Source organism: Falco punctatus (assembly GCF_963210335.1).
Source record: "Falco punctatus genome assembly, chromosome: 20".
Classification (NCBI taxonomy): Eukaryota; Metazoa; Chordata; class Aves; order Falconiformes; family Falconidae; genus Falco; species Falco punctatus.
Genome location: NC_137600.1, coordinates 895,266 through 914,214, shown reverse-complemented (window position 1 = coordinate 914,214; position 18,949 = coordinate 895,266). Strand labels below are relative to the sequence as shown.

General features: G+C 42.8%; 1 protein-coding gene across 4 annotated transcripts in view; it reads right to left on the bottom strand.

The window, feature by feature from the left end:
- Window positions 1-3,493: 3,493 nt before the first annotated feature.
- Window positions 3,494-18,949, bottom strand: part of SLC23A2 (solute carrier family 23 member 2) — a 61,199-nt gene continuing 45,743 nt past the window's right edge. For all 4 annotated transcript variants that reach the window (XM_080370160.1, XM_080370157.1, XM_080370159.1 and 1 more), the window contains 8 exons: window positions 18,181-18,301; window positions 17,317-17,473; window positions 14,933-15,080; window positions 14,211-14,316; window positions 10,999-11,128; window positions 10,715-10,852; window positions 9,475-9,570; window positions 3,494-8,934 (listed from right to left, as the gene is read on the bottom strand). In XM_080370160.1, coding sequence (XP_080226286.1) covers window positions 8,702-8,934; window positions 9,475-9,570; window positions 10,715-10,852; window positions 10,999-11,128; window positions 14,211-14,316; window positions 14,933-15,080; window positions 17,317-17,473; window positions 18,181-18,301 — 1,129 coding nt within the window. In that variant the 3' untranslated portion in view covers window positions 3,494-8,701. The remainder of the gene's footprint in view (window positions 8,935-9,474; window positions 9,571-10,714; window positions 10,853-10,998; window positions 11,129-14,210; window positions 14,317-14,932; window positions 15,081-17,316; window positions 17,474-18,180; window positions 18,302-18,949) is intronic.

The window sequence follows — 18,949 nt, the reverse complement described above, 5'->3', positions numbered from 1 at the left end:
GGACCAGGATCCCACGGGATGCCCTATCCCCGGTGCCAGGACCAGGACCACACAGGATGCCCCATCCCCGGTAGCAGGACCAGGACCCCACAGGATGCCCCATCCCTGGTGGCAGGATCCCATGGGATGCCCCATCCCTGCTGCCAGGACCAGAACCCCACAGAATGCCCCATCCACGGACCACGACCTCACAGGATGCCCCATCCCTGCTGCCAGAAGCCGGATCCCATGAGATGCCCCATCCCACACATCCAGGCTGGAAAAGCTCTTCTGATTGGCTCCAGCTCCGTGTAGGACTCCCAGAGGGAGCCTTGTGTGCAGCATCACACAGTCAAAAGTGGTAATTTCTGCCTTAAAACCCCCCAAACCCTGGGATATTCCGTGCCAGAGCCATGCAGGCATCGCACTTCACCATTCTGCCTTCGGGACGGTGCAATGGGGCCGAGCGCTGGCAGCAACCAGTTCCCAACCATGGCCGTGGGATCCCATTGGATCCAAAACCACCCCCGGAGAAGGGAGATTGAAAAGGAAAATAATAATAATAATTAAAAATCTGCCTGGAAGCAGATGTTGCAGCTTGGGGATGGCGGTTACCTCCGAAACGGCGCTCAGCCTCCAGCCGCCGCTCCTGGGCTGCGGGTCCCATCCTGCCCATCCGCCCCGCGTCGCTGCGGGAGGGTTTGGGGGAGCGCGGAGGCATTAAGTATTCCAGAAGAGCAGCGGCGTGTGGCCACGTCCCTCCGCCTTTGTCTGCTCCTGACCTTTCCCAGCGCTTTGTGGCTTCTCTGGGCTTTTTTTTTTTTGCCTTTTTTTTTTTTTTTTTTCTCAATAAGGAATTTGCCTAGAAACAGCCCACACAAAGGGAAGAAAAAAACAAAACCAAGAAATAAACTAAACAGCTGCTTTAGCAACACAAGCGAATCTTTACAACCACCGATTGTAATCAGCCTTTTTTTTTTTTTTATTCCCCTTATTTTGGGGAATTTTTATGTAAAAGACGAGAACTTCAGGAGGAGCCATCTGGCTTGGGGAAACACTGACTCGGCAGAAGCAAGGCGGAACGGGGTTAGTATTTATATTCCAGCAGCATCTTCGAGGGCCGGCGGGGATGAGAGGCCCTTTGTCACAGGAAGAGCCCGGCCACGCCGCACAATGGAGCCGCCTGCGCTGTGCAAACCCCAGCCCCAAACCCCAGGGATTTAGCCCCAAAGAGAGGGAAAGTGTTTATGATACACCCTCCCCCCGCCCCCAGCTCACAGGGTGCCATTGGAGCAAAGGGGGGAGTAACTCCCCGCCCCCCCCCCCCCCCCCAATAAATAGGGGGTTTTGCTGTGGGCACTTGCATGAGCACAAGGAGGAACTTTGTTGCAGAACTGGGGTTAAATCCTGATTTTGCTGCCTTCAACTCGGGAAGCACTGAGCCTGGGTGGAGGGGATAATTCACGACACGCAAGGAACGTGACCGGCTCCTGCCACACAAGGACCCCCTGCAACCTGCGAGGCCAGGACAGGCTCCCAGCCCCTTACCCACAGCACGAACCAAGAGGCACCGAACCCATGGGAAAAGACCAAAATCTCGGCCCCACCAGCGCCCGAGCATCCCTCCCGGCCGGCCAAAGTCTCCCGGGAAAACGATGCTCTGAAGCCAGAGCCTGCGCTCAGCCGCACCGCGGTGTTAGGGCACCCGTTTTGCAGGTGAAATCAGCGTTTCTGCACTAAAAGCCACGCAGGGGATGTAGCCGATGCCTTTTACACTGTCATCTTCCACGGATTTACCTCTGGTCCTGCTCCCACAGCTCAGCCTGCAGGTCAAGGACCTCGGTCAGGCCCAAGCATAAAGCACCAGCTCCAAAATTATCCAAAATTCAAGTATTTATCCCCAGACTGAGCAAGCATCCAAACCCCCTTCGTACCCTGGCAGCTTCCCATCATTTCAGCTTGAGGACCCCCCAAGCTAATTGTCAGTAACAGTATTACACAGCTGGATACAGGTGAGCTTAGGAGTATCTGTTTGCCCGTTACAGATGTTACGCAGCCTCCAGGAACTAGATGGGAAAGAGCCACGGCTCCAGAAAACGCCTTTGTTTGTACCTAAGACGTGTTTCTTTGAAACACGGTCGCTGTCCCCGTTTGAGGATGTTTCAGGCATTCTGAAAATCCTCAGGTTTTGAGATCCTGCCTGGGATAAAGCCCGTCTTACTGGGTTGACGCAGCTGATGCTGAATTTCTTATTGGGTTGATGCAGCTGATGCTGAATTTTGATTCCGGCACGACACAAGACGCAATTATTTTCCAGAGCTCTGACCCAGTAGCAGGAGGGATTAATCAGGATTTAGACCAGAGTGGTTTTCATCACAGACCCAAACACAGCCCAGCTCAGGAACGATTAGAAATCCCTCACCCTGGTCCAACAGCTGCTCCGCTGGCTTCGGCACTGGCTCTACTTTCACCCCCCACCCCCCACCCCATTCCAGGGACTTTTTGCCATTTTCTTCCCATCTGACTACACCATTTTCAGAGTAGCTGCAGTGGGCTCCACATAAATTAAAAAGGTACCTGGGTGTCTTAATTCCCTTTAAAATAATCCCTTGAAGGCTGACAGGCATCTGAAGGCGCTGTGTATCCTCAGCATCTCCCGGTCCCAGTTCACGGCAGGCGGGTACCGCACATCACTGGTGCTCCAGTCTAACATCAACAATTCAGTATTACAGCTCCTGACGAAGCAAGTTCATTAAACGGCTGGGGATGAGGCAAGGCGCTAGGTCAGCTGTTTTTAAACGCTGGTGACGAGGCAAGGTGCTATTCAGCTAATTAATCTGTACAGGCAGCCCAAGCGGAGCGACGGGACATCTCCAAAGACACCGTGCCCCAGGGTGCTGGGCACCAGCCGCCCCGGAGACTTCACTTTGGTGACACATCGCCAAAGGTAGGGCAAGAATTTTGGCAAATTCCCAATCCTAAGGCTTTACCTCAAACCGGAGGCTCTTTCTCTCTTCTTGCTAACTGCTCCTATTCTTGACTAGAAGCACAACTCAAAGCTCAGTGTACTAAGAGAGCTCGAAGGTTGGTTTTTAATTAGGAAGCGAGTCACGGGAATTCTGCTGCACGGACGTTGCTCACAAACACATCAGCGCTGACTGTGCAACCTGGTTTTACTGGGAGTTTTGCTGCCCCTTGGCTGCCCAAGGAGAGGGAACAGGTCCCCACGCAGAAGGTCGCGGAGGTGCCTCAACTGAAAGCAGGGACAGGAGCAAGCAAGAGGTGCGGGCAGTAAGTGGCGCCTCTTCCAAGTAAATCAAGGAAATTTAACGTGTCTTTGTGGTACAAGCTTGGACTGAGAGCTGCAAAGGGTCAGGATGACGCCTGGGGGTTGTTTTTTTGGGTGGCACTTGCTAAGAAGAGATGCTCGGTCTTCACATTACCTAGATTCCCAGCCCATGGATCCTCCTTCAGAGGCGATGTTTAAAAGGAAGTGTAACACCACGCTGCCAAGTTGCATCTATGCCCGCGTTTATTTATACTGAACAGCTTTAAAAATACAGAATAAAATAGCTTTATCTACTATTATTCACAACATCTGGTCCAAATATTACATTTTTAAATATTTGTTTAATGAAGCAATGTTAGAAAAAAATACGAAATAAAAAAACTCCGTGAAAGAATTACACATCTCAGAACAAAAAAAAAAAAAAACAAAAAAAAAGAAAAAAAAAGAACAAAACAAAACAAAAAACCTCTTGCTGTTTAACAAAAAAGTTTTACAGCCAAAGACAGTCACAAAAAGTCATGGAAAAAAATCATATTTATCCCCACTGCCTAAGAACAGTCAATAGTTTGTTACGCCAAAGGTTGTTATAAACAGACAAAAGTACAATAATTTGGACTGGCAGCAAGATGATGATTTACCTGGAAAGATGCAGTAAATGCCAGATAGTACACAAGGCAATTCTAAATATATCTCTCATATCAATATGTACGGATGACGATGCACAGTCACAGTCAAATCAGAACTAGACAGGAATATTTGGGATGGCTCTGAACACGGGTCCCAATACCCAAAAGCAGCCCAGCACTAAGCCGTATAGACTCATGGGCAGAAGCGAAACACTGGCAAACTCGTGGCCTCCTCCAATACTGCAATGACCTATCGCAACGATATAAACATGAGAGCACAGAGTACCTGTCGTCCCACGGCCGAAAAGGCCATTAGCCTTAAGAAAGACTAAGAAACATGCACCGAGAGGGACATTTTCTGCAAAAATGAGTAACCCAACGCTCCCCACCCCCCACCCCCCACCCAAAAAAAAAAAAAAAAAAAAAATCGCTTCTGGTTTAAGAAGGCCACGTAAAAGAAACGCCGTAGGTTGTGCTGGTCTGTCACACATGCATTTTCTACATCGATATACAAATCGTGTGAGGCACAGGTTGTTTTAGATCGTGCGCAGGCATCCAACGGCTCGCTCAAACCATTAGAAACCGGCGGGTTTAAACCACGTGTGCCTGGACTGCTGTTTATACCACAAACGACGAGGTTTTCCACACTTTTTATGAACGATGCAATGCTACAAATGACCGGTTGCACTCACTGATGCTCCTTGTGGTATAAATAGTACTGAGGATTTCAGTTTGCAAGCGCCAATTCTGCATCGGGAGTACCAAGATCTCAGTAGGGAGATGAACAATAAAGAAACCCTTTAGTTTTTTGGTAGAAACATAAACATGGGTAAATAAAGTATACACAACTACTATAGATTCGTCAATGAAGAAATTCTACCATCACATGACATTGTCATGACAATCATACCACTCCCTCCCAGGAAAACTGCGATCATTTATCCTGAGTGGAAATGTTATTTTTAATATATGGAAATAAAATACTGCAATATTCATGTACAAACCAAGTTGCCATATTTAAAATCAGTATTAAAAGGCATAAAGCAAATTCTGGGTTTGAAGTTTGAACTTTCTGAGCGAGGTACCTGATTAAGTTCCTCTGCCAACGCACTCTAATATGACAACATTAATCAGCCATAGCTGTTAGCTATGAAATCTAAATTTCTATAGGTATAATTTGCAAGTATTTGCTTTAGAAAACGTGTTTCAGCATGTTAGCAAGAATTCTTAATTTAACCTAAAAAAAATACAATAGAATATCAAAAGTCCCAAGTTATTTTGTTTTGCATACATTGATACCATCTTTGATATGACAAAATGATATTTCTACCATGAATATTTGCCCTTCCATCTTAAAAGTTTGGTTGAAACATCTCATCGCCTCTTAACTCATCTCTCAGGTGTCGTCTTCCCTATGTGGTTTTGTTTAGCTTAGCAGTTTAAAGGCAGGCAATAACATCTACAGGAAAAATACAGTACTGCATTTACGGTCAGATTTCTATATCCAGCCACCCTTACGCATCAAAGCCTGGACGTAACCAGCAAACACAAAGTATTTAAACGCTTTTTGAAACTGCAGTTAATCCTCTGCAGGGCATCTGCCAGCAGCTGCTGCACGCTGTGCTCCCCCCGGCCAGGGCATTTCCCAACTGCCACTACCATGCCAGCGCAGAAAAGCGGACGTGGGACAAGGATATCACCTGCTGCAAGTGCACAAAACTGGGGGAAATTCAGAGATGTCACCCTCGCAACGAAAAGCAACGCAACTTCTGCAGGTGGCAGCGCTGGGATGGGGTCAGGTGCATTGGAAAGGCAAAGGAGAGCTGCTCTTTCCAAGGCACCCATGCATCAGCTCCGTCCTTTGCTCACCCCTCGGCGCTGGGGAGCAAAATACGAGCAATAGCCCCGGTGCAGCTGCTGCGCGCCCTGCATGCTCAAGGTGCTGCCAATGACTCCATTGTAACCCCTCACTATATATTACAGGTGCTTCAGTGCATCTCCTCTGCAAAACCGAGGCTCATCTTTAACCGTTCGTGTTCCTAGCAAGACGGGGAGAGGTGTTACGTACACAAATTTGTTTACAAAAATGACTGCTGACCACCGCTCCTTCGTGTAGCGTTACCGAGGGAAGTGGCTGGAAAAGCAAACGCGCCGGCTGAATGCTACCGCGCTTCTCTCAGCCAGTCAACAGAATCGACACGATAGGACCCAAAGTCACAAAAAGAATTAAATCCAACAGTTAAAAGAGAGCAATCGGACTTCACCTACGCGGACAGTCTTTCCTACGCTGCAGGAAAGGAGTGGTGTTCCATTCCAGAGAGGAAAAAATACCGCTGGATTCGTTGCCCCGTAATTTGACTGAAGCATCTTAGCAATTCTCAAGTGAAGGCAACACGGAGCATCACAGCCAAAGGTGAGAGAAAACAAATGCTATTCCCCATCGCCTTGTCTCTTGACTGCGTAAGCATTTAACTTATCAAAAGGATACCGGGGGGAGAAGCTAGAACAGCCTCGGGACACGAGTGTCACTGCTGCACTGTGCCCGGCGGCATCGCTGGCCTTGACACTTCAGTATTTCTGAGGTGGCACTGTTTTGGACAAAAAACTTTCGCCTCTCTTTCTCAACATTTATAGATAACCAACTTTGGCATTTTACATCATTACAACCACCATACATAGGTGGCTTTTTTTTTTTCCTTTTATATACATATATGTATATTTATATATATTTAGCTCCCCCATGTCTCCCACACATCTTTGGTTGCGCACAAAGTTGGGAAATTTGGAAGCTTCGTGCCACTGATTAGAGGTCTCCGCACTCAAACTATCTGCAGGTGGATGTGGAAATCTAACACCTTACTACCTGAAGAGGAAAAATTTAAGAATGATAAAAATGACTGTTTCACAGGCAAGCTAACCTTGTCTACTACACAATAACTTTTCCGACCAGCTTTTGAGATAGTCCAATTGACACCAAGACTGCAAACTACTGAAAGTTCCCTGAAGCAGGAACAAACACATGCTTTGTTATGGAAAAAGCGGTATAAAATAGTTTCTGGAAACAGCCATGGCATGCTGAGAACGATATCAATGGAATCATTCCGACTCTACACTATTCAGTACTGATCCGTTAAGCTCTTTCCTCGCCCTCCCCACCCCGACCCTTCCATGCTTCAATAACCAATAACAAATTCACCTGGAAGTAGACTCAGAGAAAACAGAGTTCCTGCGCTCCTGTCCAGTAGTCAAAACTTGGATAAATATATTAGTGAATTACAGGATCTACTGTTATGTTTTTTCCAGGAATACAAAACGCAAGCACCGTAGAGCATACTGGCCTTGAAATTACATTACACTACATTTCCCTGATGATCTCCACAGCTTGAAAATGCTTTTTGGGGCCACACTGAACTCTAAAACTAACTTGCAATAGTAAGAACATTAAACATGAATAAAACTTTAAATTATGAATGCATGATGAGCATGAACACCCACATAACATCAGAGCTGAGACTATTCCAGGAAAAAAAAAAAAAAAAAAAAAAATCTGAATGGTGCCCTGATTGGACCCAATACCCGTTAAACCATCCAGTGGATGAGGACATCAAATGTAGTGTCTCTGCTGTTCCAAGATCACCTCCACAGCACTAACGAGCTTCTGCAGAAGCCTCACAAAGAGAGAAGAAAGAGGCCATGCAACGTAAGCCACTCATAAGTGGCGTCAGCTTTCGATATCCGATCAAGAAAATTCTGCACAGTTCCAAACCAGAGAATGCCGGCAGTGTTTTGACCGCATGGCTTTCCCTGCAGAGAAAGCTGCATGGATACAGGTGTTAATTGCTTAGAACTGCTCAACAAATTAGCATTTTTGTCCAGGAAACGTCTTGCTGAATACAGGCATTGCACTGTAAAAACTGTTACCGGGTGCCACCTGGAAGTTAAACATTTCCCATCCCTGTGAAACTCAAGCTACGTGGGTCCCTTTAAAAGAAAACCTGCACCTGGACACTGTAATTAGGTGGTTAAATGCCAGGCAGAAAAAGCAAACGTTTAAAAATACGAACTGACCTGAAATAAGTGATTCCTTCTACAGCACTAAGCTATCAGAAGCCAGTCGTGTGGTTTTGTCAGTAAAATTATGAAAGAAACTTTGTCTTAACAGCCGACATCTGACTGAACTATCGGTAATTCAAGAAAATACTCTCATCATTTGCCAGCACCAACCGAGTCTGGTTTCCAGGTGGCTGAAAATACGGAATGTGCAAATCATGAGTGGAAAACAATCTATACGGGATTTGACATTATTAGAAGTAAATTTTTTTTCCCCCTTTTTTTTCAATCCCCCCCTCTTCCTTCTCACAGGATTCAAATTTTCTGGCGTAACTTAACATTGCCAGCAATGAACGCGCCAAAAATGCCAGCATCGATGACTTTAAATAAAATCACCATTTAAAGTAACATTTTCCAATAGCACCTACATACTTCTGGAACCTAAGCCCCATTTAAAATACGACTGAGGTGCGCAGGTATCTAGAGCTTTTGAAAATCAAAGAGAGGAGCATTTGCAAATTTGACCCAGAGACACTAGATCTGGCTACCATCACCCACAACAGGAAAGCTTTTTTTGTGTGTGTGTGGTTTGTGTTTTGTTTGTTTTTTTTTTTTTTCTTTTTGTTTAAATCCGTCTCAGCTCTGGTTCCAGAATTTAAATGCAGATATACAAAACATATACTTTAATGCTTCTTAATCAGCAAGAAACTGCAAATACATCTTTTACTACAACTAGATAATATAATTTCAACTAAGGCTATACTGTAGCTTCTGAGTCTTCATCTGAACTCCTGCAGTTACTGCTCTTCCTGAAGCCTTTCCACGTGTAACCCATGAAGGTAGGGCTGATGGGCAGAAAGCTGAAACACCTGTATTTTTTAATAAAGTTCATGCCAAAAGGCAAATCGTATGTTTCCATGCCATCCAGTGACTTGCTTCCTTTACCAACCCCTTTCTTCCATTTCCGTATTCCTCTTTCTTCTGGGCTTCCTAGAAGTCAAAATAAAAGGAGGAAAAAAAGTTATATATACATGAATATCTTTATGTAAACACACACGCCCCCCTAGCAGAGGTTAAGCAAAGAAAGAAACCCCCAAATCACAGACACCATGCTCAGCAAAGTACCAGAAAGATCTTCTAGACTCCTCAAAGAGGCAGGAAGAAGGGAAAAAAATGTTGAATGGAAATGGCCATTATCTGTTTTATTTTGTTACTGGAAGTTGAGGCAAATTTTTCCTCTCAAATAAACGGAAGCAGGTTTGGATCTTTAAAATATTTTTACTCTGTCTTCTGTAGACAACTATTCTGGTTTGATTTTTATCAGCTATTTTGTATATTTAATAGGAAGGAGACCTTAACCTGAAAAAGATTCAAAGTGTTCTCAAGAAAACTGAGGCACACAGGTGTTAAGCAGTCTGCTCTAGGCATTAAAGAAGTCAACAACAAAAGCAGTAATTTCTCCCTCATGTGCCTCCATAAAATGCTATCTTCACTCAGAAAAGCCATTATTATTTCAGATAAAATGCTGACCTGGAATGGTATTATCCAAAATAAATGCAACGCAGCCACCGACAAACATGGCTGTAGTGAGAAGAACGTTTAATACTTGATCAATGCCTGCTATTCCTAGAACAGAAAGAAAAAGTATTTAGAATTTTTACTGCATGTATATACACACATCCTACTGATTTACAATGCAGGTCAGCCAGGAAAACCTGCTACTGAGTTCACTGAGGAATCTGCTCAAACAGGACTCTTAAAACCACATGGGAAGAGATGCAGAAGAGTCCTCACCTAGTGTAGTTGACCGTGGGTACTGCTTCTTTTCCAAAACCTAACTACATGAACTTTCAGTTGCTTATAAAAATGTCATGAAATGCCACTTTAGTTTCAACTGCAGATGCAACTGCTTAACTCTAAACTAAATAGAAAAACTACAAAACTGGAAAAGGAGAAGCGTTCATAATGTAAAATCACATGGATTGAAGTAATTCCTTTTATAAACCTTTACTTTTTAAAAAGCACAAGACTTCATAGGACCTATTCACAGAAGAACACCATATTTGTATTTCATTGCCTAACCCTGCTTGAATGATCTACTTTCCTGAACTACTTCAAGTAGGTTAGATATGCAATTAACTCTGGTTCTGAAGTGATGGCTATAAAAAGTTAGTTAATATTTCCTTCAAAAAAAACCCCACCAACAACCAAAATCAAACCCAAACAAATTAAGTGTTCCTTTGGTGACATGCACTGCCACGATGACTATTGAGAAGGCAGTATTAAAATAGAAAACCTTCTCCCTGAAGTCACCAAAACTATAATTTGGCTAAAAGTCTGAAACTGAGTTCATTAAAATTCAGATTTAGAACATGTCTACAGTGACAAATCTCAAAACCCCAACAAATTCCTAGCTTCCAAGCTCTACCTTGGTATTTCTCCCTATTCTTTTAACATCATTTACAACCGAGATTCACCCTTTCAGTCTTTTGCCCGTCCAGTCTTCCTGCCAGTCACCTGCTTCCATTGATCTATAATTGTACCCAGAGAAAGCAGGACAACTTCAGATGTACCCCACCAAAACATCCAATCCAGGTCTCAATACCTCAATTAACTCCCCTCTGAACACACCTGTCTTCTAATCCATAGCTTCTGCTGTCTCCATAATACTTTTTTTCTCTTATTTACCCTTTATATTACTAGGTATTTACATGTACTTTGCATATGAGTGCAAGGTAAAAGTACACTTCAAGTAAATGATCAAAAATACCTGTGACCAGTGGATTTTGTTTGAGATAGCTTGGAAGGACAAGTCCGAAGAAAATGGAAAATCCCAGTACAAACAGGTTGCGAGAGGAATTTAGATCTATGAACTGGAGGTTAGACAGACCCACGGCTGTAATCATCCCTAAATAAAAACAAAACAAGTCTCAGCTTTTATATAGTCTTTTTCTTCACAAAAAAATTAGGGGCACACATATAAACACAGCACTAGAGTAAAAAGATACAGCCACACAGCACACAAAGAGGAGCAAAAAAACTCCCATACGTTACCAAAGAGAGTGCAGAAGAGGGCACCAAGCACGGGGTCAGGCAGCGATGCAAAGAGAGCACTGAACTTGCCAACCATCCCAAGCAAGAGCATGAAGGCTGCCCCGTACTGAATAACCCTGCGACTTCCAACCTGCAGGAGAACAAAAAGGAAAGAAGAAATCCACACTTAGTACAACTTCATGCCTTGCATTTTATTTTTTTTTTTATTATTGTCTTTTCCATTTAAAACTTCTTTTCCAGTTTCCATGCATATTTTTCGTGGTGTTAAAACAGGCTGCAGATCCTTTACAAATGTTTTGGAGGGCTCAGCCGTACATGGCTGCCCTCCAATTCTAACATAGCTTCGTTTGATTTTGTTTTCATTAAGTCATCTCTAAAACCATCTGTAACTGCTATTGCCACAATAGCCATGAGGTGTGGTGCAGCGCCATCTACAATAAAGAAAACAGACAGAAAATAACTAGGAGAGATTTCAGAGATCAATTGTAACGCAAAAAAAAAAAAAAAAAAAAAAATATCCATGCGCTGTTGCCCTTTTACACAAGAACGTATGTAGCAGTTCACCTGATACGCACCTACCACAACTTACCACGCAGCTCACTTGAAGGAGACGCAGCCTTGCTAGCCAGAGATTATCAACTGATTTTTTAGATTTTTTATCATCCCTCTCTGAGATCACAACTGATTTCACTTCGCATGCAAACCATGGCTGTGCTAACACTGTGAAACCAAGTGCCTACGCTTCCTTCCCATTTTTATTTTGAGCATTCAAACTTTGGGCAGTATCGCTCTGGCACTATATGTTGTAGTGGCAGCTGATAAACCGGAATGGTTGACATTGTAATAGTGTTATACTTGCGTAAGAGGTGCACCAGGGCCAAAAAAATACCCTGTTACACTGGTAAGGCGGATTCTAGCAAAGCCCTTCGTAGGTCTCCCGTTACAGAGTAATAAGCTTCAAGAAGGAGATATTAATTTGTTAATCATGTGTGACTGCGCTAAATGAGTGAAACGAGAAAAAAAAAGTTACAGTAGGGATGTTTAGGATAAAAGTACTTCTTTTGTCTTAATTCTTTACTGCTTAAGTGTCAGGTGAGATGTGTTTAACCTACAAACAGAAGCTACACCAGTAAGTCGCGACTGTTCCCTAGCATAACAACAGAAGTCAGCTTGCACCTTCCTCTACTTTTTATAAAGATTCATTTCCTCAGGACTACCCATATCTTGCTCTAAAATTATCATCCTGCATGAAAGAGGCAGGTTCTTTAAAAAATCTGCACGATAGCGACATTTATTTATGCAAACACTCAATCACTACAAGGCAAACAAATTAGGCTCCTTTTGAAAGCTACTGAAAGCATCCTGGTCAGCATTTAGCTCAAACTACATATTTATTCCAGGCACTCGTACAGACACTTTATGTGATGATTGTGAAGAGCATGGTAAGGCACCTAGTACCTTAACTGGAGTGTCCATTTCATCATCAACATTATGGCATAAGCCACCTACACTTTTGCCCCAACTGATCAGATTTCATTGATTCGTCTCTCATCAAATAAAATTTGCTTATAGGCTAACTCCAAGAGTTTGCAGTATTTATATCCACTTGAAGCCTCCAATTTAAATTCCAAGTGTAATCGTTTACTGCTTTCAAGGGAGGTAAATGCCTCTGCAAACATTGAACTGGTATCATGGGATCACCGTGACTATGTAGTCTTTACTCATCAGCACCAAAGATTTCCTCTCCCAGATAAACAGCAGAGTGCCTACATGCCAAAAATCTATTTTGATATAAATTGAAGTTGAAAAACTATTAGGTTTTTAGGAATGAGTATGCAGACAAGAAAAAACAAGACAAAAACTGGAGCACAGCCATCCAGCTGGGCCGTTCTGGATAAGGCATATTCACTCTTCCATCATGTGCTCTGAACAAACCTAACTGTAGTTAACTCTGTTCTCTGTAACAGCTGCCACTTCATTCATTTTCCACTGTTCCAAAGCAAAACGTACACTCATTTCTGTGGACTGTTAAGAAAATAGTGCTTGTTAATTCATATCAACTCCTATGAAGTAACAACAGAAAGGAAGCAGAACAGAAAACCCCTTTCTTTAAGGATTTTTCTAACGAAGATTTCTTCTAGGAAATTTCCATCAGCAGCTGAATGGAAGACTTCTACGGACAGCAGATGGTGCTATTAGCACATTATATTATATTCCACCCTAAACCTGAAAAGAATCACCCTTTGTGCAGAAAAAAAAATGGCTGAAGATAAATTCATCATCTATATTTGATTAAGTCACAGGGATGAGTTATTGTAAGCGGAGAGCATATATTTTCTATCTTGTAAGCATAAAGGAGATTTATAGCTTCCAAGTGAAAAACACAACAAGATGTACATATTTACAACATAAATTACCCTTACCAGTTTTGTTGATATTTCTTAACAAGGTTACATTAACAATATCGGGCAAATCCATCTGCAGTCCAAGGTCTCCCTGTTCAGCAAAGCATTCCAGCACACATCCAGTTCCCCAAGTGAACAAAGGAACTCCTCAAGTGCTTATATATTTTGCTGAATTACAACCCAAAATATATGTAATCCCCTAAGCACGCTCAGTGCCTTAAAAACCTATCGTAACAGAAACAGATATTTAGGGTACGTGTACCTTTGAAGTTACCCTGACTACAGTTCCTGTTCTAGCTGTGTCAGCGTAATGTCTTAATACACACGTAGATAAAGCCCAAGGACGTCAAGTTGCCTTTCATTGTGTCGTCAAGTGAGACATTAAAGTCAGGCAACTCTCTAGCGATGCTTTCAGAGCCAACACATCCAAAAGAGTATCAATTTCTATACAGTTTACCATGTTTATGCCTCCACTCAAAACACCCTAAGCCTTCTTGCTTTGCAAAGGGATAGCTTATTTAGCATCATCTCCTTTATGTAGGTTTTCTAACTGCCCTTTACTCCAAATAAAAATCAGATTTTTGAGGTCCTTATCTAGAACGCATTTCCGTTAGTCGGTGGCTGGTATGGAACAAGTTAGGTAAATTTATCTAATTCAGAATGCTGTGTAAAGTTTGCCTGCACAAAGTGCTAAGTAGTATGGTTTCTTGGAAGAGGATCACATTGTGAAACATGAAAATGGTGTAAGCCATCTGCCAGAGGAGACAAAACACTCAAGTCACTGAGTAATCGAGGTAAAGTACATACCTTCGTGATGCCCAAGACACCAATGTTAGGGCTGGAAGAAGTGGATCCGTTCCCTGTCCCAAATACTCCATCCAGAACACAGGACAGACCCTCAATAAAAATCCCTCTGTAAACCCCAAACAGGAAAAAAAAGAGAGAAAGAAAAGAAAAAAAAAAAAGAAGAAAAAAAAAAAAAGATTAAAACTTTTATTAGCATAGACTTGCATCAGATGGTGCTTTATGACCACATACTACGTGGGGGTCTGTTACGGCATCTGTCCCACATGAATTACTATAATTCATGTTTCAAGCTCCAAGACACCTGGAAACCAAACTTGAGTTCTGTTTTCTATGTCTTAGGAATCCACATTATTAAACCAAGGAAATTATAGAATAATTCCAAGTCAAACAGAGCTGCTCTTTATTTCTAAAACTGCATTTCAGGTGAATTTTACAAGCTACCCCAATTCCAGAACCAATTTAGGGTTCTGCCCCTACAGAAACCGAACTATTAACCACCATGGAATCCAGCAGGAAAAGAACTAGGTTTCCAACACTACACTTGCAACAAAATAATTCAACGTGACAGTTGCATTTTGTATTTCAGATTCTTGGCCCTTGTGTTTGACCTAATTGCAACACTTAATCTCAGAGCACATTCCTGTCTTATCCCAATGAAAAACCCCCAAAAGAATAAAAAAGTAGCTTCAGACATTGAAAAAATATTTCTTTTTTTGACATACCTGTTTATTGCATGAATAGGTGGAGGAGGAGCGCAAGACAACCTGGCACAGGCATAGTAATCTCCTATTGATTCAATAATGCTAGCAACAACTGCGCTAAGCATTCCTATTACTCCAGCGGCTGAAATCGTCGGCAGTCCCCACTGAACTGTGAAGAAAAGGAAGCTGAAATTGCTTGTGCCACAGAAACCAAATTTCAGTATCAAAACATACAGCAATTTCATAGAATCACAGAATCATTTAGGTTGGAAAGGACCTTTAAGATCATCAAGTCCAACTGTTAACCCAGCACTGCCACTAAACCACGTCCCTAAGTGCTGCATCCATACGGCTTTTCATCACCTCCAGGGATGGTGACCTCCAGCACCTCCAGGGATGGTGACCTCCAGCACCTCCAGGGATGGTGACCTCCAGCACCTCCAGGGATGGTGACCTCCAGCACCTCCAGGGATGGTGACCTCCAGCACCTCCCTGGGCAGCCTGTTCTAATGCTTGACAAGTCCTTTCAGTGAAGAAATTGTTCCTAACATCCAGTTCTAAACCTCCCCGGGCACAACTTGAGGCCGTTTCCTCTTGTCCTATCACTTGTTACTTGGGAGAAGACACTGACCCCCACCTGCCTACACCCCCCCTTTCAGGGAGCTGTAAGGAGTGAGAAGGTCCTCCCTGAGTCCCCTTTTCTCCAGGCTGAACCCCCCAAGTTCCCCCAGCTGCTCCTCAGAGGACTTGCTCACCAGACCCTTCCCCAGCTCCGCTGCCCATCCCTGGACACGCTCCAGCACCTCAACGCCCTTTCCTTGTAGTGAGGGGCCCAAACCTGCACACGGGATTCGAGGTGCAGCCTCGTACAGGGGGACGATCACTGCCCTGGTCCTGCTGGCCACATTATTTATTCATCTTCAATGGAATCAACAAATTCCCTTCACAGTAAGACAGTCTGGCAAGTTCAAGTAGATGAAAGGAGCAAAGGAAAAACCGCCTAACCAGCTGCTTTGATCATGCTTGGAAAAAACCCAAAAAACCCTAAACCCCACCAAAAAAATTCCTCCTGTTCAGAAGGAAGGAATTTGAACTACTGCTTGTGAAAAAACAATTCTGATCACTGAGGCGAGTGCCACTTAATTATTATTGCTCTAAAAACTCAGCCTTTGGTTACAAGTCTAGTCTACCAAAGAGAATGGCCAACAACCAGCTATGATCACTGCACAAACACCTCCCAATTCCAAATTTTTGTAGAAAAGAAAATAAGATTAATTTAAGCCTGTAGAAAAGCTTGGCAGGTTTTCCACAGCAATTGCCTTGATGCTTTTATCTCTTTGAAATAGATGAGCCTCTTGCAACAAAAGGAACTTGAAGTCACACAAACGTGAATGAACAAGGCTTCACAAATAAGAAACGTCTAATCAGGGTGGAGAACTTTTCCTCCTCTTCTTTCCCAAAAGCTATTATACATTTTGCAAGTACTGCTTTAGAAGTGGTTTCTTTTAAAAACTAATCAGAACCAAAGCATATGGAAAACCACAATGAAGCTGCCTCATTACAACGTAGTGGTATTCCTAACAATTTCTATTATTCTATTCTAGTAGAATATTACTCTCTATCATTACCCCATTAATTTCTGAGCAGCACAAGGGTGTGCAACTCTATCTCATGCCCTAAGAAACAGCCTTCAACAGCTTTAAACTTAGAGGTGGCCAGCAAAAGAATACAAGCACCCAAAATGTCACGTAAAGCGTTTTGTGTTCTCTTGTAAATACTTTTTTGTCCTTTGATAAACATGGACTGGCACTCTCTGACTTGCCCTTCGGCCCAATTCCAATGCCACTTCTGCAAGTCGGGACATGTTTATGTAGCTGTTTAACACTGTGCTAATTCAAGAATGGGTGTGTTTGGGGCAGGGGAGTGCATCAAGCTGGAGAAAACTCAGGCACTACTCTTCTTTAGAGAAGAGGAATCAATGACTTCGGTAGCTCCACAGGAGTTGTAGTAACCCATCCTTATTTATTGTGTAACATTAACAGTAGCTCACCACAGTATTGGCAAGTGCAGATATATCGACCATTCTCTGAAAATCCACGTTAAACATACGGTCGCACTATGTTATTAGAGGTCAAGAGTTACCCAGATAAACCCTGCAAGTGCCTTCTACAAATTCAAGTTTCAGAAACTCAGGTCTTTCTTGGGTGAGACCTTCAGGTATCAAATCAAAGAGGAAAACAAGAAAAAGAACATCACCCCCGTCAATGGTATCTTTAGATCAGTGCATGCTGAAGTACATCAGAACATAGTACTGTGAGAAAAATAGCAATGCTTCTGAAAACAACACAAATTATATTCACAGGTGTATTATTACAAAACCAGCTCTCAAACCCTGACATACTTACAAGGATAAGGAACCTTGAACCACGGAGCTACCAAAAGCACTCCTCGTCGTGCGTCTGTGCGAGCGTAGAAGCCGTACTTCGAACTGTCAGGGGGAAAGACGTCTGTCACAGTGAAGATGAAGCAAAGCAACCACGACACCAAAATAGCTAAAATAATCTGTGAAAGAGGAGGAAAAAAGACATTTAAAATAAACTCTCACTGACAGTATTCATCAACAGCAAACTGTTCCGGCACAGAATACCTATTACACAAATATCTGAGTGTGATCTTAAGTGATGTTTTAAGTCTGAACAAGTAGTAAACCCTGTAATAAATCTGCTAGGTGTTTCCCTGCTGCCCCTAACGAAGGTGCTGTTACAAAAGCTTTAGAATTAGAGCAAGCCTCTTCTCTCCCGTAACAAATGGGAAAGTCTCCAAAGAGGCACTTAAACTCGTGAATTCATCTCAGTTTTACCAGAGAAATAAAAAGAGGTCTTTCACACGGGGGAATGGAGCATGGCTTTCATAAAACTAGAAGATAACGACCTCTCCATCCCTCTTTGGAGGGCTCAGTCTAGGCTTTCACTGCATGCATAAACATACCTTCTTCTCTACCCCCTTCCCCCCTGCCATGATCTTCATCACTCCAAAAACTCTTCATCAGAGACAGATACCCAAATGGGATCCAGCAAGGCTACAATATGAAACCATTTCATGTGGTAAATGAGCCATTTAGTTAAGTTCATTTAAGCTTTTATCTCACCTTTGTGATCAATTGTATTGTTACAAAAAATCAAAACCAAGGGGGGAAAAAAACCACCCCAACCCCAAAACACAAATAAGAGGTGTTTTTTTCTAACTGAAGAACAAGTTCAGCTACTCACAGGAAACATCTTAAAAAGCTGCAGTCTGTATGCCGTCCATCCTTTCTTGGATTTGTAAATGGGTAAGGGAAATTTGACATTTCTGGCATACTGAGAAAACAACAGTACTAGGAAAATAGTCCTGAGAAAAAAGGAGGAGGAGGAGGAGGAGGAGGAGGAGGGTGGCACAAGAGAGACATGTCATTAGCACCAGCATGTTAAAACCCCCTCTTCACCACAAACCTGCTCAGGCTCTTCAGACACAAAAATACAAAGGTACATTTTAAATACAGCACAAGACAAGGCATCATAAGAGAATATATTTTGAATAAATTATTATTCCATGAAAGCTGAAACAACATAATTTGTATTCTAAAGTGCTGCAAAAAACAGCCAGCAGCAAACAGGTAAATGAAACTAGGAAAATTAATCAGACTAAAAGATCTTCAGAGCTAAGCACCCATTAGCAAAGAGCTACACTGCTGCGCTGCTTGTGTCTTTTTGACTCACTCCATCTGTGTGTCTAGGTCTGCTCTACATAAAGCACAAAGGTTGCTGCTAGCAAGTAGGAAGAAACAGGAAAACTGGAGGCCAGTGTACAGTAATCTTTACATTTCAGAATTTGCAGAAAACTCCAAAGCACTTTAAAAATTTCTGTCAAGAGAAGTTCTTCAGTTCTTAAGAATCCCTTTTTTTGGTATGTGCATCTTTCACCAAACAGCACTAAATCAAGCATAATAAAACCTAAGAAAACAAGACTTCATTCAACTGCAGTTCACCAGTAACCCAG